Source organism: Bombina bombina, chromosome 1 (assembly GCF_027579735.1).
Source record: "Bombina bombina isolate aBomBom1 chromosome 1, aBomBom1.pri, whole genome shotgun sequence".
Taxonomy (NCBI): Eukaryota; Metazoa; Chordata; class Amphibia; order Anura; family Bombinatoridae; genus Bombina; species Bombina bombina.
This window is the reverse complement of record NC_069499.1, coordinates 545,967,009-545,993,240: the sequence shown is the minus strand read 5'-3', so window position 1 is coordinate 545,993,240 and position 26,232 is coordinate 545,967,009. Positions and strand designations below refer to the sequence as shown.

The following is a 26,232-nucleotide window of genomic DNA, read 5'->3' as shown; positions in this document are numbered from 1 at the left end:
TGGCATCCGCCGCCCAGGTACGCTGGGCTGGAATAGTGCCGAGCGTACCTGGTAGTAGTTTGATAACTAATAATAAAAATACCAAAGTATCACAAAACAAAAGGATGTGAAATAAGTGTGATAATAATAAAATACACAAAGTTCATATAAGGATATTTAGGTTCTTCCTTGGAATCTCCAATCTTCTTTTGTTTCTTATTTCATTCTCATAGAAAGGAAACAAAATTGTCCCACATAGTGTAACTCTGTAACACTGTCCGAGAAATGCTAGATACTTGTATACAAATGGTCACTCACATGAGTTGGAGCTATAACCAAGCTCAGGTAAATGCGCACACCCACTTTATACTGTTGGGTAAACAGTTGCTTACACAGGATGGTAAGATAAAAGAATTTATTAAAACACAAATATAAAAAGCGTCACAAGAACTGCATATACACCATACATAGGAGAATCAAGCAATAAAGTCTCAATTATTGCTCTAGTGAGCTAAACACAGTGCTGTAAGTCAGTGGATAGGAGCGCAGAAACTTAACCACATAACCTTCCACCTAGTAACCAGCATAGGTTGCTCTTCCCTTCGGCGTGCAGATACTTGAGCAGACGCAATAAAGAAGTAGTGTATCCGACGTACGTTTCGCTATTAAGCTTTTTCAGATAGATAAAGCTTACTAGCGAAACGTACGTCGGATACACTACTTCTTTCAGTAGTTTGATAACTTCCAAAAGTAGTCAGATTGTGCCGAACTTGCGTTCGGAACATCTGTAGTGACGTAAGCATCAATCTGTGTCGGACTGAGTCCGGCGGATCGTATGTTACGTCACTAAATTCAACTTTTTCCAGTTTTTAGGGTTTGATAACTAAGGTGAATCAGGCTCGCCACAAATACGCTGCGGAATTCCAGCGTATTTGCTGTTGACGGCTTGATAAATACATGCCTGTATCTTAAAAATCTAGGAGCCAGGCACAGCATTTTTGCAGGTACAGAGAATTTGTCCCTAGACAGTAAGTATTTATTGTTTCTTAAACATAGCCTTTCACTTACTTAGTTCTACAGACATCGCTGCTTAATATCAAACCGGCACATTCTGATACATAAGAGCGAGTAGCCCCTCCCAAATAACCTCCTCACCCCACAATGTTGCAAGAAAAGCTAGATAGCTTGTTGAGCACAATTTGACCCCATGGCTGCCAATCATCTTTTGTAGCCTACAGGTTAAATTGTGCTCACCATATTAAAGTTTTCTTCTTGGCAACACCTGAAACTTTTCCCTGTTATTTTTTTTTATTTTTTTTTAACAAAAGGGTTGGCCCCTACATTAACAGCACAGATATTTATTGCAGCCCCATTACCTAAAAAGAAATCTCCTACTTTTCCTAAGAAAATTTCAATAGAAACTGCCTGCGAGGCAGATGTGCCCTTTGCAACAAGCTGCATGTGAAGGAGAACTCCCGTCTAAACTTCCTCGGCTGCTTCTAGTGTCTGGCTGCTCTAAGGAGGCTCTAGGGCAGCACTTCTTCCGTCATTCTCTGAATCTTTTTCTTGGGGTAAGCCATATAACCATATATTTTCTAAATATTTTTTTTTTATATTCATACATACAACGTGCAGTGTCATTTGCAGTTCTCCCTATCTCCGACCACGCTTGGTTTCTTTATGCCCCAATGAATGGAAGAAGGGGCCCTGAAAACCAGGTGCAATGCTAAGTTTTTAAGGCGCCACTGGTGCTCAAAAGTGTACAAAGAAGAAAAAAGGGGTAACTCCTCTTGATAAGAATCCAAATTTATTGAACAGGTTCAGACAACAGAAACACAACGTTTCGGGGTCAGTACTTCTTAGTCATGTGATAGCAAACACACATACCACACCTGTTTAAATAGGCTAGGCCAGGTAATTAACTAATTTTGTTAACTCTTACAACTACTTGCAGTGAAACTGTCCCACAAATGTATTACTATACTGACCTCTATTGGTCAAGGGTGGGATGACGTGCAACTAAAATCAAAATATGTGAAAGCCTCAAAGAAATATTTACATATACACATAATCATCTATGGTGGTATTACATACAGACACCTAACACCATGGACAATTTATTTAGCACATATCATATTGTATTTCATTCTGCAACTGCTGGAAAACAAAAGATGAAACAATTTAAGGTGAATACCAACCCTATGTCATCATACTTCTAAGCAATTATCATATGGCTATAAAACCCCTTTAATAGCCCCTATCTAAAGGGGAAAAAAACAGAATTTATGTTTACCTGATAAATTTCTTTCTCCAACGGTGTGTCCGGTCCACGGCGTCATCCTTACTTGTGGGATATTCTCTTCCCCAACAGGAAATGGCAAAGAGCCCAGCAAAGCTGGTCACATGATCCCTCCTAGGCTCCGCCTACCCCAGTCATTCGACCGACGTTAAGGAGGAATATTTGCATAGGAGAAACCATATGGTACCGTGGTGACTGTAGTTAAAGAAAATAAATTATCAGACCTGATTAAAAAACCAGGGCGGGCCGTGGACCGGACACACCGTTGGAGAAAGAAATTTATCAGGTAAACATAAATTCTGTTTTCTCCAACATAGGTGTGTCCGGTCCACGGCGTCATCCTTACTTGTGGGAACCAATACCAAAGCTTTAGGACACGGATGAAGGGAGGGAGCAAATCAGGTCACCTAAATGGAAGGCACCACGGCTTGCAAAACCTTTCTCCCAAAAATAGCCTCAGAAGAAGCAAAAGTATCAAACTTGTAAAATTTGGTAAAAGTGTGCAGTGAAGACCAAGTCGCTGCCCTACATATCTGATCAACAGAAGCCTCGTTCTTGAAGGCCCATGTGGAAGCCACAGCCCTAGTGGAATGAGCTGTGATTCTTTCGGGAGGCTGCCGTCCGGCAGTCTCGTAAGCCAATTTGATGATGCTTTTAATCCAAAAAGAGAGAGAGGTAGAAGTTGCTTTTTGACCTCTCCTTTTACCTGAATAAACAACAAACAAGGAAGATGTTTGTCTAAAATCCTTTGTAGCATCTAAATAGAATTTTAGAGCGCGAACAACATCCAAATTGTGCAACAAACGTTCCTTCTTTGAAACTGGTTTTGGACACAGAGAAGGTACGATAATCTCCTGGTTAATGTTTTTGTTAGAAACAACTTTTGGAAGAAAACCAGGTTTAGTACGTAAAACCACCTTATCTGCATGGAACACCAGATAAGGAGGAGAACACTGCAGAGCAGATAATTCTGAGACTCTTCTAGCAGAAGAAATCGCAACTAAAAACAAAACTTTCCAAGATAATAACTTAATATCAACGGAATGTAAGGGTTCAAACGGAACCCCCTGAAGAACTGAAAGAACTAAATTGAGACTCCAAGGAGGAGTCAAAGGTTTGTAAACAGGCTTGATTCTAACCAGAGCCTGAACAAAGGCTTGAACATCTGGCACAGCTGCCAGCTTTTTGTGAAGTAATACCGACAAGGCAGAAATCTGTCCCTTCAGGGAACTAGCAGATAATCCTTTTTCCAATCCTTCTTGAAGGAAGGATAGAATCCTAGGAATCTTAACCTTGTCCCAAGGGAATCCTTTAGATTCACACCAACAGATATATTTTTTCCAAATTTTGTGGTAAATCTTTCTAGTTACAGGCTTTCTGGCCTGAACAAGAGTATCGATAACAGAATCTGAGAATCCTCGCTTCGATAAAATCAAGCGTTCAATCTCCAAGCAGTCAGCTGGAGTGAAACCAGATTCGGATGTTCGAACGGACCCTGAACAAGAAGGTCTCGTCTCAAAGGTAGCTTCCAAGGTGGAGCCGATGACATATTCACCAGATCTGCATACCAAGTCCTGCGTGGCCACGCAGGAGCTATCAAGATCACCGACGCCCTCTCCTGATTGATCCTGGCTACCAGCCTGGGGATGAGAGGAAACGGCGGGAACACATAAGCTAGTTTGAAGGTCCAAGGTGCTACTAGTGCATCCACTAGAGCCGCCTTGGGATCCCTGGATCTGGCCCCGTAGCAAGGAACTTTGAAGTTCTGACGAGAGGCCATCAGATCCATGTCTGGAATGCCCCACAGGTGAGTGACTTGGGCAAAGATTTCCGGATGGAGTTCCCACTCCCCCGGATGCTCCCCTTTACAGTCCCTGGTATCTGCTTTGCTGAGACCCAACCAAGCCCAAAGGGGAATACGATACCAAATGACGCCTTCAGAAAGTCTTTTCTAAGTATCAGAGCTCCTCTCACATGCGACTGCATGCCATGCCTCTCAAAAACAAGTGCGCCACACCGGCGCGAAAATGAGACTCTGCTTATGCTTTGGGAAAGCCCCAGAGAAATAAGGTGTCTAATACAGTGCCTGCCGATATTATAATATCAATAAACCCAGATAAAATGATTCCTCAAAGCTAAATATGTTTTAAAACTGATCGATTTAGCCCAGAAAAGTCTACAATCTTAATAAGCCCTTGTGAAGCCCTTATTTACCATCGTAATAAACATGGCTTACCGGATCCCATAGGGAAAAATGACAGCTTCCAGCATTACATCGTCTTGTTAGAATGTGTCATACCTCAAGCAGTAAGAGACTGCACACTGTTCCCCCAACTGAAGTTAATTGCTCTCAACAGTCCTGTGTGGAACAGCCATGGATTTTAGTTACGGTGCTAAAATCATTTTCCTCATACAAACAGAAATCTTCATCTCTTTTCTGTTTCTGAGTAAATAGTACATACCAGCACTATTTTAAAATAACAAACTCTTGATTGAATAATAAAAACTACAGTTAAACACTAAAAAACTCTAAGCCATCTCCGTGGAGATGTTGCCTGTACAACGGCAAAGAGAATGACTGGGGTAGGCGGAGCCTAGGAGGGATCATGTGACCAGCTTTGCTGGGCTCTTTGCCATTTCCTGTTGGGGAAGAGAATATCCCACAAGTAAGGATGACGCCGTGGACCGGACACACCTATGTTGGAGAAATATGTATGCATGGGACAGAGAGTGATAACTCATTGACCCAGACCAAATTTATAGATGAATATAGGTAAAGCAAGCAGAGCATCAATAGAAGACAGACCAGTCAGTTTCTCGGTTCATCCCCTTCGGTTTCAGGGTATCCAACTTGAAAATCCAATAGGATTCACGATGTTTCAATAACAAAGTTCTGTTGCCACCCTGTCTGGGGGTCTTGATATGGTCGATAACCTGGAAGCGAAGTTGGCTCACATGGTGCCCTGCTTGCAAAAAATGATAAGCTTCTGGGGCAGTGATTACCTTACACTTAATGTTGCTCTTATGTTCCGTGATGTGGTCCCCTACTCGTCTAGTTGACTCGCCCACGTAGGCCCACCCACAGGGACACTTTATTAAGTAGATAACAAAGCTGGTATTACAGGTATAATAATCTCTGAATTTGAATTTATATCCAGTTTGAGGATGTACAAAATGTGGGCTTTTGATGATAGATCCAGTTTACACCACCCAAACAGGGGAAGCAACCCAAGTTCTTCTTGCTTCCCCTGTTTGGGTTGTGTAAACTGTGGATCTATCATCAAAAGCCCACATTTTGTACATCCTCAAACTGGATATGAATTCAAATTCAGATTATTATACCTGTAATACCTGCTTTGTTATCTACTTAATAAAGTGTCCCTGCGGGCGGGCCTACGTGGGTGAGTCAACTAGACGAGTAGGGGACCGCATCACGGAACATAAGAGCAACATTAGGTGTAAGGTAATCACTGCCCCAGTAGCTTATCATTTTTTGCAAGCAGGGCACCATGTGAGGCAACTTCGCTTCCAGGTTATCGACCATATCAAGACCCCCAGACGGGGTGGCAACAGAACTTTGTTATTGAAACAACCTGAATCCTATTGGATTTTCAAGTTGGATACCCTGGAACCGAAGGGGATGAACCGAGAAATTGACTGGTCTGTCTTCTATTGATGCTCTGCTTGCTTTACCTATATTAATCTATAAATTTGGTCTGGGTCAATGAGCTATCACTCTCTGTCCCATGCATACATATTTTTTCCCATTTAGATAGGGGCTATTAAAGGGGTTTTATAGCCATATGATAATTGCTTAGAAGTATGATGACATATAGGGTTGGTTTTCACCTTAAATTGTTTCATCTTTTGTTTTCCAGCAGTTGCAGAATGAAATACAATATGATATGTGCTAAATAAATTGTCCATGGTGTTGGGTGTCTGTATGTAATACCACCATAGATGATTATGTGTATATGTAAATATTTCTTTGAGGCTTTCACATATTTTGTTTTCAGTTGCACGTCATCCCACCCTTGACCAATAGAGGTCAGTATAGTAATACATTTGTGGGCCAGTTTCACTGCAAATAGTTGTAAGAGTTAACAAAATGAGTCAATTACCTGGCCTAGCCTATTTAAACAGGTGTGGTATGTGTGTTATCACATGACTAAGGGGTACTGACCCAGAAACGTTGTTCTGTTGTCTGATCCTGTTCAATAAATTTGGATTCTTATCAAGAGGAGTTACCCCTTTTCTCCAACATTGGTGTGTCCGGTCCACAGCGTCATCCATAACTTGTGGGAATATTCTCTTCCCCAACAGGAAATGGCAAAGAGCACAGCAAAAGCTGTCCATATAGTCCCTCCCAGGCTCCGCCCCCCCAGTCATTCTCTTTGCCGCTCTGAACATGTAGCATCTCCACGGAGATGGTGAAGAGTATGTGGTGTTTAGTTGTAGTTTTTTATTCTTCTATCAAGAGTTTATTTTAAAATAGTGCTGGTATGTACTATTTACTCTGAAACAGAAAGAGATGAAGAGTTCTGTTTAAAAGAGGAGTATGATTTTAGCAGCAGTAACTAAAATCGATTGCTGTTCCCACACAGGACTGTTGAGCTGAGAGAACTTCAGTTGGGGGGAACAGTTTGTAGACTTTTCTGCTTAAGGTATGACTAGCCATTTTTCTAACAAGACTGTGTAATGCTGGAAGGCTGTCATTTTTCCCTCATGGGGATCGGTAAGCCATTTTCTTAGTCTCAAACAGAATAAAGGGCTTATTATGGGCTATAAACTGGTAGACACTTTTAGGGGCTAAATCGATTGCTTTATTTAAGGATTATATGCAGTTTGAAGTTGAATTTCACACTTTTTTATAACATTGGGGAATGTTTTTAGCGCCAGGCACTTGTTAAGACACCTTCCCAGTCAGGAAGGGCCTTTCTCTGTAGTAGGCAGAGCCTCATTTTCGCGCCATTACTGCGCAGTTACTTTTGAGAACAGTACATGCAGCTGCATGTGTGAGGGTCTGGAATCCACTGAAAACGTTCCTAGAAGGCTTCATTTGGTATCGTATACCCCCCTGGGATTGGTGAAGTCGCAGCAAAGGCTGTGGCTGGGACTGTAAGGGGGTTAAAATTGCGGTGCAATACTTTGAATGCATTAAGACACTGTGGTGAAAATTTGGTAAAGATTGGATAATTCCTTCTTAGTTTTTCACATATTCAGTAATAAAGTGTGCCCTGTTTAACATTTAAAGAGACAGTAACGGTTTTGTTTTAAAAAGGTTTTTGTGCTTTATTAACCAGTTTAAGCCTGTTTAACATGTCTGTGCCTTCAGATAGATCATGTTCTGTATGTATGGAAGCCAATGTGGTTCCCCCTTCAAATATGTGTGATAATTGTGCCACAGCGTCCAAACAAAGTAAGGACAGTACTGTCACAAATAGTAAAGTTGCCCAGGATGATTCCTCAGATGAAGGAAGTAGACATAGTTCTACATCATCTCCTTCTGTGTCTATACCAGTTATGCCCGCGCTGGCGACCCCTAGTACTTCTAGTGCCCCAATGCTTGTTACTATGCAACAATTGACGGCAGTAATGGATAACTCCATAGCAAATATTTTATCCAAAATGCCAGCATTTCAGAGAAAGCGCGATTGCTCTGTTTTAAACACTGTAGAGCAGGAGGGCGCTGATGATAATTTTTCTGTCATACCCTCACACCAATCTGAAGTGGCAGTGAGGGAGGGTTTGTCAGATGGGGAAATTTCTGATACAGGAAGAATTTCTCAGCAGGCAGAACCTGATGTTGTGACATTTAAATTTAAATTAGAGCATCTCTGCGCATTACTTAAGGAGGTGCTATCTACTCTGGATGATTGTGACAATCTGGTCATCCCAGAAAAATTGTGCAAGATGGACAAGTTCCTTGAGGTCCCGGTGCACCCTGATGCTTTTCCGATACCTAAACGGGTGGCGGACATAGTGAATAAGGAGTGGGAGAAGCCAGGCATACCTTTTGTCCCTCCTCCTATATTTAAGAAATTGTTCCCTATGGTCGACCCCAGGAAGGACTTATGGCAAACAGTCCCTAAGGTCGAGGGGGCGGTTTCTACACTAGCCAAACGCACGACCATTCCTATTGAGGACAATTGTGCTTTCAAAGATCCTATGGATAAAAAATTGGAGGGTTTGCTTAAAAAGATTTTTGTACAGCAAGGTTACCTCCTTCAACCTATTTCGTGCATTATTCCTGTCACTACAGCGGCGTGGTTCTGGTTCGAGGAACTGGAAAAGTCGTTCAGTGGGGAGACTCCGTATGAGGAAGTCATGGACAGAATTCACGCACTTAAGTTAGCTAATTCCTTTATTTTAGACGCCGCTTTGCAGTTAGCGAGGTTAGCGGCGAAAAATTCAGGGTTTGCAATTGTGGCGCGCAGAGCGCTCTGGCTAAAGTCTTGGTCGGCAGATGTATCTTCCAAGACAAAATTGCTTAAAGGATTACTTTCTGTTATAATTTTTAAGCTAAACAACTAACGAATTAAATTTAATAAACATTAATTAAAACCTACTGACCTATATTTTCTCCAAAACGAAGTTTCATAACGTTCTAAAAGTTATATCTTTTAGTCACCGATGATGTCACGTTATCCTGCCCACTATTTTCAGCACTGAGTGTTCAAAATACTTAAACCAATAACTTTGTGTTTAGAGCGCCATTTTGAAACCTAGGTATTCTAAACGGATTGGTACAGAGCAAAGGATACCCACGGAGTGGGTTTGGAAAACAATTAAATTTGCAGACAAGATTTCTGATATACGGTAGAGATATGTTAATGAAATGCTATTGATAAAAAGCGTATTTGGGGTAGTTAGTTAGTAACAGGCATAGAAAATATTTACTTACAGTGGCCCTTTAATATTCCTTTCAAAGGTAAGACCCTTTCTTTCATGTAATTAGCAAGAGTCCATGAGCTAGTGACGTATGGGATATACATTCCTACCAGGAGGGGCAAAGTTTCCCAAACCTCAAAATGCCTATAAATACACCCCTCACCACACCCACAAATCAGTTTGGGGCTGTCTCTACTCTTGCTAAGCGTATCTAGGGAGATATATTATAGAGTCTGGAAGACTTATATTTCTTGGTGTCTTTCTCATCATTTTTCCTGGCATTCTTTTAGAATTCCGAGAATTTTACAGTTTCTTCAGGATGGTTTGGATAAAGGTTTGTCTGCAAGTTCCTTGAAAGGACACATCTCTGCTCTTTCTGTTCTTTTTCACAGAAAGATTGCTAATCTTCCTGATATTCATTGTTTTGTACAAGCTTTGGTTCGTATAAAACCTGTCATTAAGTCAATTTCTCCTCCTTGGAGTTTGAATTTGGTTCTGGGGGCTCTTCAAGCTCCTCCGTTTGAACCTATGCATTCATTGGACATTAAATTACTTTCTTGGAAAGTTTTGTTACTTTTGGCCATCTCTTCTGCCAGAAGAGTTTCTGAATTATCTGCTCTTTCTTGTGAGTCTCCTTTTCTGATTTTTCATCAGGATAAGGCGGTGTTGCGAACTTCTTTTGAATTTTTACCTAAGGTTGTGAATTCTAACAACATTAGTAGAGAAATTGTGGTTCCTTCATTATGTCCTAATCCTAAGAATTCTAAGGAGAAATCATTGCATTCTTTGGATGTAGTTAGAGCTTTGAAATATTATGTTGAAGCTACTAAGAATTTCCGAAAGACTTCTAGTCTATTTGTTATCTTTTCCGGTTCTAGGAAAGGTCAGAAGGCCTCTGCCATTTCTTTGGCATCTTGGTTGAAATCTTTAATTCATCATGCTTATGTTGAGTCGGGTAAAACTCCGCCTCAAAGGATTACAGCTCATTCTACTAGGTCAGTTTCTACTTCCTGAGCGTTTAGGAATGAAGCTTCGGTTGATCAGATTTGCAAAGCAGCAACTTGGTCTTCTTTGCATACTTTTACTAAATTCTACCATTTTGATGTGTTTTCTTCTTCTGAAGCTGTTTTTGGTAGAAAAGTACTTCAGGCAGCTGTTTCAGTTTGAATCTTCTGCTTATATTTTCAGTTTTTTTCTTTATAAGATTTAAACTTTATTTTTGGGTGTGGATTATTTTCAGCGGAATTGGCTGTCTTTATTTTATCCCTCCCTCTCTAGTGACTCTTGCGTGGAAGATCCACATCTTGGGTAGTCATTATCCCATACGTCACTAGCTCATGGACTCTTGCTAATTACATGAAAGAAAACATAATTTATGTAAGAACTTACCAGATAAATTCATTTCTTTCATATTAGCAAGAGTCCATGAGGCCCACCCTTTTTTGTGGTGGTTATGATTTTTTTGTATAAAGCACAATTATTCCAATTCCTTATATTTATGCTTCACACTTTTTTCTTATCACCCCACTTCTTGGCTATTTGTTAAACTGATTTGTGGGTGTGGTGAGGGGTGTATTTATAGGCATTTTGAGGTTTGGGAAACTTTGCCCCTCCTGGTAGGAATGTATATCCCATACGTCACTAGCTCATGGACTCTTGCTAATATGAAAGAAATGAATTTATCAGGTAAGTTCTTACATAAATTATATTTTTCGGGCCAGAATTGAAAGAGATTATTTCAGACATCACTGGGGGAAAGGGCCATGCCCTCCCACAAGATAAACCTTTCAAGGCTAAGAATAAGTCCAATTTTCGTTCCTTTCGCAATTTCAGGAACGGACCGGCTTCCAACTCGGCAGCCTCTAGACAAGAGGGTAACGCTTCCCAGACTAAACCAGCTTGGAAACCAATGCAAGGCTGGAACAAAGGTAAACAGGCCAAGAAGCCTGCTGCTGCTACCAAAACAGCATGAAGGGGTAGCCCCCGATCCGGGACCGGATCTAGTAGGGGGCAGACTCTCTCTCTTCGCTCAGGCCTGGGCAAGAGATGTTCAGGATCCCTGGACACTAGAAATAGTCTCTCAGGGTTATCTTCTGGAATTCAAGGACCTACCCCCAAGGGGAAGGTTCCACATGTCTCACTTATCTTCAAACCAAATAAAGAGACAGGCATTCTTACATTGTGTAGAAGACCTGTTAAAGATGGGAGTGATACACCCAGTTCCAACTGTGGAACAAGGTCAGGGGTTCTACTCAAATCTGTTTGTAGTTCCCAAAAAAGAGGGAACTTTCAGACCAATTCTGGATTTAAAAATTCTAAACAATTTTCTCAGAGTTCCATCGTTCAAAATGGAAACCATTCGAACAATTTTACCTACAATCCAGGAGGGTCAATTTATGACTACCGTGGATTTAAAGGATGCGTATCTACATATTCCTATCCACAAAGATCATCATCAGTTCCTAAGGTTCGCCTTTCTGGACAAGCATTACCAGTTCGTGGCTCTCCCATTCGGGCTAGCCACTGCTCCAAGGATTTTCACAAAGGTGCTAGGGTCCCTTCTAGCGGTTTTAAGACCAAGGGGTATTGCAGTGGCACCTTATCTGGACGACATTCTAATCCAAGCGTCGTCTCTTTCCAAAGCAAAGGCTCATACAGACATTGTTCTAGCCTTTCTCAGATCTCACGGGTGGAAGGTGAACGTAGAAAAGAGTTCCCTGTCTCCGTCGACAAGAGTTCCCTTCTTGGGAACAATAATAGATTCTTTAGACATGAAGATCTTCCTGACAGAAGTCAGAAAGTCAAAGCTTCTAAACGCTTGTCAAGTTCTTCACTCTATTCTGCAGCCTTCCATAGCTCAGTGCATGGAAGTAGTAGGGTTGATGGTTGCAGCAATGGACATAGTTCCTTTTGCTCGAATTCATCTAAGACCATTACAACTGTGCATGCTTAAGCAGTGGAATGGGGACTATACAGACTTGTCTCCAATGATTCAAGTAGACCAGATGACTAGATACTCACTCCGTTGGTGGTTGACCCAGGATCACCTGTCCCAGGGAATGAGTTTCCGCAGACCAGAGTGGGTCATTGTGACGACAGACGCCAGTCTATTAGGCTGGGGCGCGGTCTGGGATTCCCTGAAAGCTCAGGGTCTATGGTCTCGGGAAGAGTCTCTTCTCCCGATAAACATTCTGGAACTGAGAGCGATATTCAATGCTCTCCGGGCTTGGCCTCAACTAGCGAAGGCCGGATTCATAAGATTCCAGTCAGACAACATGACTGTTGCTTACATCAACCATCAGGGGGGAACAAGGAGTAACTTGGCGATGAGAGAGGTGTCCAAAATCATCAAATGGGCGGAGGATCACTCCTGCCACCTATCTGCAATCCACATCCCAGGAGTAGACAACTGGGAGGCGGATTATCTGAGTCGTCAGACTTTCCATCCGGGGGAGTGGGAACTTCACCTGGAGGTGTTTGCTCAGTTGACTCAATTATGGGGCATTCCAGACATGGATCTGATGGCGTCTCGTCAGAACTTCAAGGTTCCTTGCTACGGGTCCAGATCCAGAGATCCCAAGGCGACTCTGGTGGATGCATTAGTGGCGCCTTGGTCGTTCAACCTAGCTTATGCGTTTCCACCGTTCCCTCTCCTTCCCAGGCTTGTAGCCAGGATCAAACAGGAGAAGGCCTCGGTGATTCTGATAGCCCCTGCGTGGCCACGCAGGACTTGGTATGCAGACCTGGTGAATATGTCATCGGCTCCACCATGGAAGCTACCTTTGAGACAGGATCTTCTAGTACAAGGTCCATTCGAACATCCAAATCTAGTTTCTCTCCAGCTGACTGCTTGGAAATTGAACGCTTGATTTTATCCAAGCGCGGGTTTTCAGATTCAGTGATAGATACTCTGGTCCAAGCCAGAAAACCTGTGACTAGAAAGATTTACCATAAAATATGGAAAAGATATATCTGTTGGTGTGAATCCAAAGGATTCTCCTGGAGTAAGATTAAAATTCCCAGGATCCTCTCCTTTCTCCAAGGAGGTTTGGATAAGGGATTGTCATCGAGTTCTCTAAAAGGACAGATTTCTGCTCTGTCTTGTTACACAAAGACTGGCAGCTGTGCCAGATGTACAAGCTTTTGTACAGACTTTGGTCAGGATCAAGCCTGTTTACAGACCCTTGACTCCTCCCTGGAGTCTAAATTTAGTTCTTTCAGTTCTTCAAGGGGTTCCGTTTGAACCCTTACATTCCATAGATATCAAGTTACTATCTTGGAAAGTTTTGTTTTTGGTTGCTATTTCTTCTGCTAGAAGAGTTTCTGAATTATCTGCTCTGCAGTGTACTCCGCCCTATCTGGTGTTCCATTCAGATAAGGTTGTTTTGCGTACCAAGCCTGGTTTTCTTCCAAAAGTTGTTTCCAACAAGAATATTAACCAGGAAATAGTTGTTCCTTCTTTGTGTCCGAATCCAGTTTCAAAGAAGGAACGTTCGTTACACAATTTAGATGTAGTCCGTGCTTTAAAGTTCTATTTAGAAGCAACAAAGGATTTCAGACAAACTTCTTCTTTGTTTGTCGTTTATTCTGGTAAGAGGAGAGGACAAAAAGCTACTGCTACCTCTCTTTCTTTCTGGCTGAAAAGCATCATCCGATTGGCTTATGAGACTGCCGGACGGCAGCCTCCTGAACGAATCACAGCCCACTCTACTAGGGCTGTGGCTTCCACATGGGCCTTTAAGAACGAGGCTTCTGTTGATCAGATATGTAAGGCAGCGACTTGGTCTTCTCTGCACACTTTTGCCAAATTCTACAAATTTGATACTTTTGCTTTTTCGAAGGCTATTTTTGGGAGAAAGGTTTTGCAAGCCGTGGTGCCTTCTGTTTAGGTAACCTGATTTGCTCCCTCCCTTCATCCGTGTCCTAAAGCTTTGGTATTGGTTCCCACAAGTTATGGATGACGCCGAGGACCGGACACACCAATGTTGGAGAAAACAGAATTTATGCTTACCTGATAAATTACTTTCTCCAACGGTGTGTCCGGTCCACGGCCCGCCCTGGTTTTTTAATCAGGTTTGAAAAATTTCTTTCTCTATACACTACAGTCACCACGGCACCCTATAGTTTCTCCTTTTTTTCTCCTAACCGTCGGTCGAATGACTGGGGAGGCGGAGCCTGGGAGGGACTATATGGACAGCTTTTGCTGTGCTCTTTGCCATTTCCTGTTGGGGAAGAGAATATTCCCACAAGTTATGGATGACGCCGTGGACCGGACACACCGTTGGAGAAAGTAATTTATCAGGTAAGCATAAATTCTGTTTTTTCTTCTTTGTACACTATTATTGGGGAGTGGGGCAGTGACTCTAAGGAGTACCCTCTGTCTTGGGGTTACAGCCGGTGCTGGACTATATTCTTTTTATATATCACTGGTGCTCAAAAGACCAGGATAATCAAGCACTGATTAATAGTTGTGTATGGAAACCCTTTTCTTTATAGAAGCTGGAAGACAAAGTTTCTGTGTTTTATTTTATTTATGCTTTTATGCAAGGCCTAATTACTGGTGCATTATATCTACTATCTCTAGAACTTAATGGGTGTATTGACTGCTTATTTTGTTTTTCCATGTATAGATGAAAATATACTTTCCAGGTGGAAATCTTGCTCATCCTTCTACCATTTGTTCCTCATGCTTAACTCTTCTGCTGCTCTTACCATTGAGAGAAGTGTTGCTTTTAGATTTAACTGTATTCCTGCTGGCACTAGTTCAGCTAGAAAAATTTTGGTACGTCAAGCTTTCTCTAAAAAAGGCCCTTATTCGATGTTTCATGAAGATAAAGTGGTGCTGTAATCAGTCTGGTTTTTTTTTAATACCTAAAGTATTTTGCTAGTTTCTTTTGCATCAATACATGTAGTTCCACTCCTTTTGTCCTGATCCTTTTCTTCAAAGGAGTAAAGACACTGGCTTTGTTAAAATGCCTAAGATTCTAAGGTGGAAAGAATAATTTATTTTTCTTCAGAATTCCTCAAGGTTCGTTTACTTTTCACAAATGGAATAGAGAGATGGATGCAAACGTAAGAGCCTGGTTGACATAGGTAGAAGAGCAAAAGGAAGAGGTGTTGCTCCCTGGCCTGCACTTTTTTTCCTCCAAGAGACATGGGTGGGTTAACCGAGCCATGCTGTACCTACTTAACACACTCTGCAAGGTTTGGTTGTCAAAATAATGATTCTATTTAACAATTTGAAAATCTTTCCTTGCATTTTTCAATTTATTTTTGTATTGATATTTATTTTTATGTACCTAGCTCTGAGTAATAATTGGTAGTGATGTTACTACTAGGGAAGTCAGATGGGGCCAGGATACCACCTGATGTGTGTCCTCCCCTGCAAACAAAATTCACGGTGTAAGGTAAGTATATAAATTTGCCTTTACAAATATGGTGGCAGGGTTTCTAAGATGAGTACCGAAATGTTGTTGTATGAGAAAATCTGCCACCATATTTGTTCAGGATGACATTAATTCTGCAAGTGCATAGCTTCTAGTGAAATAACCAAGGGGAAATGATTACATTTACATGATTAGTTAATGTTGCTCCCATGTGGCTGCTGCTCTGCTTCTACTAATTGCAAGCAGAGATTAAAGCTTTTGGTGAACTAAGAGGGAATGGATAAATTAATTCAGAGTAGTTAATTTTGTTGGTAGCAAGCAGCTGGCTTTAAGTGGGATAACCTGTCACCCCATTTCCATTGCATCTCTGGGCGATTGGGTGTGATTTATCTCCATGTTGGTGAGTTTGTGTTTATCAGACCCCAATTCATTGTCTATGAAGAGATTTATGGGAGTTTAGCTTATTACAGAGCTTCTATCCCATGGACCAGTAAATAAATAATATAATAATAATAATAAAATAATAAAAAAATCAACTTTCCCTTTAAAAAAAAAAAAAAAAAGACTGGTTTAAATAGTACTTTTCATATCTACAATAAAAAATGTTTAGAGTTTAATATAACTTCCTATACTTAAAAATGTACCTGTCCATTCAGTTATCTCCAGCAATTTCCACCTTGTGTGTGTGCGTGTGTGTGCATGTATGTTTCTAGGTATATATGCAAATTATTAGTGACCCTTTACTTTTCACTAAGAAACCCTGTTTGCTACACCTATATTTGGTTCTTGGAGACACAATAGCTACTTGGGTAATCTAATGAAATAGTACTGTGAGCAAAAAACTAATTTCTTTCATGTAATTAGCAAGAGTCCATGAGCTAGTGACGTATGGGATATACATTCCTACCAGGAGGGGCAAAGTTTCCCAAACCTTAAAATGCCTATAAATACACGCCTCACCACTCCTACAATTCAGTTTTACAAACTTTGCCTCCTATGGAGGTGGTGAAGTAAGTTTGTGCTAGATTCTACGTTGATATGCGCTCCGCAGCAGGTTGGAGCCCGGTTTTCCTCTCAGCGTGCAGTGAATGTCAGAGGGATGTGAGGAGAGTATTGCCTGTTTGAATTCAATGATCTCCTTCTACGGGGTCTATTTCATAGGTTCTCTGTTATCGGTCGTAGAGATTCATCTCTTACCTCCCTTTTCAGATCGACGATATACTCTTATAAATATACCATTACCTCTGCTGATTTTCGTTTCAGTACTGGTTTGGCTTTCTACAAACATGTAGATGAGTGTCCTGGGGTAAGTAAGTCTTATTTTCTGTGACACTCTAAGCTATGGTTGGGCACTTTTTTAATAAAGTTCTAAATATATGTATTCAAACATTTATTTGCCTTGACTCAGGATGTTCAACATTCCTTATTTTCAGACAGTCAGTTTCATATTTGGGATAATGCATTTGAATCAAATATTTTTCTTACCTTAAAGATTTTACTTTTTTCCCTGTGGGCTGAAAATGCTTCATTTTATTGCGTCATTCTTGGCGCGGACTTTTTTGGCGCAAAAAATCTTTTCTGTTTCCGGCGTCATACGTGTCGCCCGAAGTTGCGTCATTTTTGACGTTCTTTTGCGCAAAAAAATGTCGGCGTTCCGGACGTGGCGTCATTTTTGGCGCCAAAAGCATTTAGGCGCCAAATAATGTGGGCGTCTTATTTGGCGCTAAAAAAATATGGGCGTCGCTTTTGTCTCCACATTATTTAAGTCTCATTATTTATTGCTTCTGGTTGCTAGAAGCTTGTTCACTGGCATTTTTTCCCATTCCTAAACCGGCATTTAAGGAATTTGATCAATTTTGCTTTATATGCTGTTTTTTCTCTTACATATTGCAAGATGTCTCACGTTGCATCTGAGTCAGAAGATACTTCAGGAAAATCGCTGTCTGGTGCTGGAACTACCAAAGCTAAGTGTATCTGCTGTAAACTTTTGGTAGCTATTCCTCCAGCTGTTGTTTGTATTAATTGTCATGACAAACTTGTTAATGCAGATAATATTTCCTTTAGTAATATACCATTACCTGTTGCAGTTCCATCAACATCTAATGTTCAGAATGTTCCTGATAACATAAGAGATTTTGTTTCTGAATCCATCAAGAAGGCTATGTCTGTTATTCCTCCTTCTAGTAAACATAAAAAATCTTTTAAAACTTCTCTTTATACACATGAATTTTTAAATGAACATCATCATTCTGATTCTAATGACTCTTCTGGTTCAGAGGATTCTGTCTCAGAGATTGATGCTGATAAATCTTCATATTTATTTAAAATGGAATTTATTCGTTCTTTACTTAAAGTACTACTAATTGCTTTAGAAATTGAGGATTCTGGTCCTCTTGATACTAAATCTAAACGTTTAGATAAGGTCTTTAAATCTCCTGTGGTTATTCCAGAAGTTTTTCCTGTTCCTGGTGCTATTTCTGAAGTAATTTCCAGAGAATGGAATAATTTGGGTAATTCATTTACTCCTAAACGTTTTAAGCAATTATATCCTGTGCCGTCTGACAGATTAGAATTTTGGGACAAAATCCCTAAAGTTGATGGGGCTATTTCTACCCTTGCTAAACGTACTACTATTCCTACGTCAGATGGTACTTCGTTTAAGGATCCTTTAGATAGGAAAATTGAATCCTTTCTAAGAAAAGCTTATCTGTGTTCAGGTAATCTTCTTAGACCTGCTATATCATTGGCTGATGTTGCTGCAGCTTCAACTTTTTGGTTGGAAACTTTAGCGCAACAAGTAACAGATCATGATTCTCATAATATTATTATTCTTCTTCAACATGCTAATAATTTTATCTGTGATGCCATTTTTGATATTATCAGAGTTGATGTCAGGTTTATTTCTCTAGCTATTTTAGCTAGAAGAGCTTTATGGCTTAAAACTTGGAATGCTGATATGGCTTCTAAATCAACTCTACTTTCCATTTCTTTCCAGGGTAACAAATTATTTGGTTCTCAGTTGGATTCTATTATCTCAACTGTTACTGGTGGGAAAGGAACTTTTTTACCACAGGATAAAAAATCTAAGGGTAAAAACAGGGCTAATAATCGTTTTCGTTCCTTTCGTTTCAACAAAGAACAAAAGCCTGATCCTTCATCCTCAGGAGCAGTTTCAGTTTGGAAACCATCTCCAGTCTGGAATAAATCCAAGCCTTCTAGAAAAGCAAAGCCAGCTTCTAAGTCCACATGAAGGTGCGGCCCTCATTCCAGCTCAGCTGGTAGGGGGCAGGTTACATTTTTTCAAAGAAATTTGGATCAATTCTGTTCACAATCTTTGGATTCAGAACATTGTTTCAGAAGGGTACAGAATTGGTTTCAAGATAAGACCTCCTGCAAAGAGATTTTTTCTTTCCCGTGTCCCAGTAAATCCAGTGAAAGCTCAAGCATTTCTGAAATGTGTTTCAGATCTAGAGTTGGCTGGAGTAATTATGCCAGTTCCAGTTCTGGAACAGGGGATGGGGTTTTATTCAAATCTCTTCATTGTACCAAAGAAGGAGAATTCCTTCAGACCAGTTCTGGATCTAAAAATATTGAATCGTTATGTAAGGATACCAACGTTCAAAATGGTAACTGTAAGGACTATCTTGCCTTTTGTTCAGCAAGGGCATTATATGTCCACAATAGATTTACAGGATGCATATCTGCATATTCCGATTCATCCAGATCATTAAATTACTTTCTTGGAAAGTTTTGTTCCTTTTGGCGATCTCTTCTGCCAGAAGAGTCTCTGAATTATCTGCTCTTTCTTGTGAGTCTCCTTTTCTGATTTTTCATCAGGATAAGGCGGTGTTGCGAACTTCTTTTGAATTTTTACCTAAGGTTGTGAATTCCAACAACATTAGTAGAGAAATTGTGGTTCCTTCATTATGTCCTAATCCTAAGAATTCTAAGGAGAAATCGTTGCATTCTTTGGATGTTGTTAGAGCTTTGAAATATTATGTTGAAGCTACTAAGTCTTTCCGAAAGACTTCTAGTCTATTTGTTATCTTTTCCGGTTCTAGAAAAGGCCAGAAAGCTTCTGCCATTTCTTTGGCATCTTGGTTGAAATCTTTAATTCATCATGCCTATGTCGAGTCGGGTAAAACTCCGCCTCAAAGGATTACAGCTCATTCTACTAGGTCAGTTTCTACTTCTTGGGCGTTTAGGAATGAAGCTTCGGTTGATCAGATTTGCAAAGCAGCGACTTGGTCCTCTTTGCATACTTTTACTAAATTCTACCATTTTGATGTATTTTCTTCTTCTGAAGCAGTTTTTGGTAGAAAAGTACTTCAGGCAGCGGTTTCAGTTTGAATCTTCTGTTTATGTTTTTCATTAAACTTTATTTTGGGTGTGGATTATTTTCAGCAGGAATTGGCTGTCTTTATTTTATCCCTCCCTCTCTAGTGACTCTTGCGTGGAAAGATCCACATCTTGGGTAGTCATTATCCCATACGTCACTAGCTCATGGACTCTTGCTAATTACATGAAAGAAAACATAATTTATGTAAGAACTTACCTGATAAATTCATTTCTTTCATATTAGCAAGAGTCCATGAGGCCCGCCCTTTTTTGTGGTGGTTATGATTTTTTTGTATAAAGCACAATTATTCCAATTCCTTATTTTATATGCTTTCGCACTTTTTTCTTATCACCCCACTTCTTGGCTATTCGTTAAACTGAATTGTGGGTGTGGTGAGGGGTGGATTTATAGGCATTTTAAGGTTTGGGAAACTTTGCCCCTCCTGGTAGGAATGTATATCCCATACGTCACTAGCTCATGGACTCTTGCTAATATGAAAGAAATGAATTTATCAGGTAAGTTCTTACATAAATTATGTTATCTTCTAAGGATGCACATTAGGATCTTTTGTGAGCATCTGAATGTGGAAGTATATCTAAAGGGCATGAGCCGCTGCTTACTTCCGAATTTGGATCCTCACAAAAGATCCGAATGCGCATCCCTAATTTCTTTAAATACAGCAAATCCTGTTAGTTCAGTCAGTAAAGTAGAAACATACGGCTAGATTACGAGTCTTGTGTTATGAGTAAAAAAGCAACGTTAAGCCTCATAACAATGCTTTTTTACTACCGCGTGTATTACCAGTCTTGTAGGTACAGCTGTCCCGCACATTGTTTTGGCCTTAACGCAAAGTAACTTACGCAATTTGCGTATAGTCTATTTTCAATGGGTCTTCCATAGCGCCGGTATTACAAGCATTTTTTTTTAGGCCAAAAATTGAGTGGTACAGCTTATCCCGCAAGATTCAGAACGCATTCTGAAGTCAGTAGTTATGAGTTTTACACTACAAAGCCGTAGCATAAAACTCATAACTAAAGTGCTAAAAAGTACACTAACACCCATAAACTACCTATTAACCCCTAAACAGAGGCCCTCCCGCATCACAAACACTTAAATAAAATTATTAACCCCTAATCTGCTGCTCCCGACATCGCCACCACTATAATAAACATATTAACCCCTAAACCACCACACTCCCCGTCTCACAAACATTAGTTAAATATTATTAACCCCTAATCTGCTGTCCCCAACATCGTCGCCACCTACCTACATTTATTAACCCATAATCTGCCGCCCCCAACGTTGCCGCCACTATACTATATTTATTAACCCCTAAACCTAAGTCTAACCCTAACACCCCCTAACTTAAATATAATTAAAATAAATCTAAATAAAACCTACTATCATTGCCTAAATAATTCCTATTTAAAACTAAATACTTACCTGTAAAATAAACCCTAATGTAATGTAGGTGTCGGCGATGTCGGGGGAGGCAGATTAGGGGTTAATAAGTGTAAGATTAGGGGTGTTTAGACTTGGGGTTCATGTTAGGGTGTTAGGTGTAAACATAAAATGTGTTTCCCCATAGGAATCAATGGGGCTGCGTTACTGAGCTTTACGCTGCTTTCTTGCAGGTGTTAGACTTTGTATTGCGCTTGTATTGGAGTGCGGTATGGAGCTCAGTTTTGCTCTACGCTCACTTCTTGCCTTTTAACGCCGGGTTTATAAAAACCTGTAATACCAGCGCTGTAGGGAGGTGAACGGTGACAATAACATGCAAGTTAGTACCGCACCCCACATAACGCAAAATTCGTAATCTAGCCGATAGTTTTTGTTGTATATCTTTCATGTACAGCTACACACTACACTCTGAATAAAAGCACTAGTTTTACCTATTTCATAAAGATTCTTTGGGACATATTTATCCAGCTTCTTATGGAGCTTGATTGCCCTTGTTTCCGGCGAGCCTTCAGGCTTGCCGGAAACAGAAGTTATGAAGCAGCGGTCTAAAGACTGATGCTCCATAACTTGTCCGCCTGCTCTGAGGCCGCGGACAGAAGTCAACCCAATCGAATATGATCAGGTTGATTGACACCCCCTGCTAGCGGCCGATTGGCCGAGAATCTGCAGGGGGCGGCATTGCACCAGCAGTTCACAAGAACTGCTGATGCAATGATAAATGCAGATAGCGTATACTGTTGGCATTTATCGATGTGCAGTGGACATGATATGCTACCTCGTATCATGTCCGCTCGCACCATGATAAATCTACCCTTTTGTCTTCATTGGAAAATGTTTGTTGAACAGTTTTTTTAATTTAGTATGTTTGGTTACTTTTTATCAATTTTTTCTTTTTAATGTAGACTGATAATGCTTGGGCTGAAGAGTATGCTGAAAAGAAGAAAAGTTCTCACAAACGTTCAGCATCGTGGGGCAGCACAGAACAGCTTAAAGAGGTTAGTCATTTGTTGCGTTTATTGCAAAATAAATTGCCTTTTGCAAGTTATAGTGCACAAGAACATTTTTTTAAATTAATAATCGATTTTATAAGCTTCTGAGTTTGTCAGAGTAACATGTTTTTAATTTTCTAATGGTTGTGAGAGTTCACAAGACTTTACTCTTGAGAATTTCATCACCTCGCCACCAGGAGGAGGCAAATACACCCTACACCAAAGCTTTAAGTATCTCTCCCTTTTCCCCTTCCCTCCCATTCATTCTTTGCCTCGTCAAGGAGAGGGCAAGGATAGAGGTGTTTAGTAAATTAACGTTATAAGTATCTTCAATCAAGCTTTTATTGTCCCACAATGGAGAGTTCCTAGAAGAGAGGGATTCAGGAGAGTACTGCTAGTGCAATATAATTCTATTGAGTCTTTGTCACTAACAAGCCACTGGTGTCACAGGGCAATGCCTTAGCCTCCTCCTGTCTGGCAATGTTAATGTACCTTCCTGCAAGGTCCCATACTGTCAGTTACAGTTCAGGACATGCATTTACTGCATACTGGAGGCAGAGCAGTGAGGAGAATGGAGGGTGGGTAAGTACACAAACCCACAGATCCCTAAGTCCTCAGAGATGGTTACTTAGTTCCATTGGCCTCCCATACCCCTAGTAAAGAAACTTTTTATTTGCAGGTTATTTCTTCTACAAGATATGACGAGTCCACGGATTTCATCCTTGTGGGATTTATCCTCCTGCTAACAGGAAGTGGCAAAGAGCACCACAGAAGAGCTGTATATATAGCTCCTCCCTTCCCTCCACCCCCAGTCATTCTCTTTGCCTGTGTTAGTAATAGGAAGAGGTAAAGTGAGGTGTTCGTTTTAGATTCTTCAATCAAGAAGTTTTTTATTTTAAAATGGTACCGGTGAGTACTATTTTCCTCAGGGAGAAATGGATTAAGGAATGAAGAAATTTTTCTGCCCTGAGGTTGATGATCTTAGCAGACGTTACTAAGATCCATTCTGGTTCCCACAGTACGGTGTCATGCTACAAGCAGCATTGAGGTAAGTTCAGTCTTTTATTTCTGAAGAGACATGTTATATCAGAACTGGCTGACATTTTTCCCTGTAAGGGAAGGAGTATGCAGTAGACCTATATGACTGAGGGTGTTACTGAAATTACTGTTTCTCTTGTAAGGTGTATCCAGTCCACGGATCATCCATTACTTGTGGGATATTCTCCTTCCCAACAGGAAGTTGCAAGAGGATCACCCACAGCAGAGCTGCTATATAGCTCCTCCCCTAACTGCCATATCCAGTCATTCTCTTGCAACTCTCAACATAGCTGGAGGTAGTAAGAGGAAAGTGGTGTAATATAGTTAGTTTTTTCTTCAATCAAAAGTTTATTGTTTTTAAATAGTACCGGAGTTGTACTATTTTATCTCAGGCAGCATTTAGAAGAAGAATCTGCCTGCGTTTTTCTATGATCTTAGCAGAAGTAACTAAGATCCACTGCTGTTCTCACATATGTCTGAGGAGTGAGGTAACTTCAGAGGGAGAATGGTGTGCAGGGTATCCTGCAATAAGGTATGTGCAGTTTAAGTTTTTCTAGGGATGGAATTTGCTAGAAAATGCTGCTGATACAGGATTATTGTAAGTTAAGCCTAAATACAGTGATTTAATAGCGACTAGTATCAGGCTTGCTATCAGAGGTATATACTCTGATTAATGTGCAATATAAAACGTTTGCTGGCATGTTTAATCATTTTTATATATGCTTTGGTGATGAAACTTATTGGGGCCTAGTTTTTTCCACATGGCTGGCTTCATTTTTGCCTAGAAACAGTTTCCTGAGGCTTTCCACTGTTGTAATATGAGTGGGAGGGGCCTATTTTAGCGCTTTTTTGCGCAGTTAAAATTACAGACAGAGACATTCAGCTTCCCTCAGCAGTCCCCTGCATGCTATAGGACATCTCTGAAGGGCTCAAAAGGCTTCAAAAGTCGTGTAGTGAGGAAGGTAAAGCCACAGTGGAGCTGTGGCAGTTGTTGTGACTGTTTAAAAACGTTTTTTTCATTTTGTTAATCCGTTTTTTGTATTAAGGGGTTAATCATCCATTTGCAAGTGGGTGCAATGCTCTGCTAACTTGTTACATACACTTTAAAAATTTCGTTAGTTTAACTGCCTTTTTTCACTGTTATTTCAAATTTTAGCAAAATTTGTTTCTCTTAAAGGCACAGTTTTTTATATTGCTTGTTTAACTTGATTTAAAGTGTTTTCCAAGCTTGCTAGTCTCATTGCTAGTCTGTATAAACATGTCTGACATAGAGGAAACTCCTTGTTCATTATGTTTAAAAGCCATGGTTGAACCCCATATGAGAATGTGTACTAAATGTATTGATTTCACTTTAAACAATAAAGATCAGCTTTTATCTTTTAAAAATTTATCACCAGGGGATTCTGACGAGGGGGAAGTTATGCCGACTAACTCTCCCCACGTGTCGGACCCTTTGACTCCCGCTCAAGGGACTCCCGCTAAAATGGCGCCAAGTACATCAAAGACGCCCATTGCGATTACTTTGCAGGACATGGCGGCAATCATGGATAATACCCTGTCAGCGGTATTAGCCAGACTGCCTGAATTCAGAGGAAAGCGCGATAGCTCTGGGGTTCGACGTAGTACAGATGCTTTAAGGCCCATGTCTGATACTGCGTCACAATATGCAGAAGCTGAGGAAGGAGAGCTTCAGTCTGTGGGTGACATTTCTGATTCGGGGAAACCTGATTCAGATATTTCTACTTTTAAATTTAAGCTTGAGAACCTCCGTGTATTGCTTGGGGAGGTGTTAGCTGCTCTGAATGACTGTGACACAATTGCAGTGCCAGAGAAATTGTGTAGACTGGATAAATACTATGCAGTGCCGGTGTGTACTGATGTTTTTCCAATACCTAAAAGGTTTACAGAAATTATTAATAAGGAGTGGGATAGACCCGGTGTGCCGTTTTCCCCCCCTCCTATTTTTAGAAAAATGTTTCCAATAGACGCCACCACACGGGACTTATGGCAGACGGTCCCTAAGGTGGAGGGAGCAGTTTCTACTTTAGCAAAGCATACCACTATCCCTGTCAAGGACAGTTGTGCTTTTTCAGATCCAATGGATAAAAAATTAGAAGGTTACCTTAAGAAAATGTTTATTCAACAAGGTTTTATCTTGCAGCCCCTTGCATGCATTGCGCCTGTCACTGCTGCTGCGGCGTTCTGGTTTGAGTCTCTGGAAGAGGCCTTTCAGACAGCTACTCCATTTACTGAAATACTTGACAAGCTTAGAACACTTAAGCTAGCTAATTCTTTTGTTTCTGATGCCATTGTTCATTTGACTAAACTAACGGCTAAGAATTCTGGATTCGCCATCCAGGCGCGTAGGGCGCTATGGCTTAAATCTTGGTCAGCTGACGTGACTTCAAATTCTAAATTACTTAACATTCCCTTCAAGGGGCAGACCCTATTCGGGCCTGGTTTGAAGGAAATTATTGCTGACATTACTGGAGGTAAGGGTCATACCCTTCCTCAGGACAGGGCCAAATCAAAGGCCAAACAGTCTAATTTTCGTGCCTTTCGAAACTTCAAGGCAGGTGCAGCATCAACTTCCTCTGCTACAAGACAAGAGGAAACTTTTGCTCAATCCAAGCCGGGCTGGAAACCTAACCAGTCTTGGAACAAGGGCAAGCAGGCCAGAAAGCCTGCTGCTGCCTCTAAGACAGCATGAAGGAACGGCCCCCTATCCGGTAACGGATCTAGTAGGGGGCAGACTTTCTCTCTTCGCCCAGGCGTGGGCAAGAGATGTTCAGGATCCCTGGGCGTTGGAGATCATATCTCAGGGATATCTTCTGGACTTCAAAGCTTCCC

At 40.8% G+C, this 26,232-nt stretch overlaps 1 protein-coding gene across 1 annotated transcript in view; it reads left to right on the top strand.

Annotated features, from left to right (window-relative positions):
* Nucleotides 1–26,232, top strand: part of FAM117B (family with sequence similarity 117 member B) — a 578,958-nt gene that overhangs the window by 107,212 nt on the left and 445,514 nt on the right. The window contains 1 exon segment of the mRNA XM_053698684.1: nucleotides 22,258–22,350. Within this exon segment, the coding sequence (XP_053554659.1) occupies nucleotides 22,258–22,350 (93 nt within the window).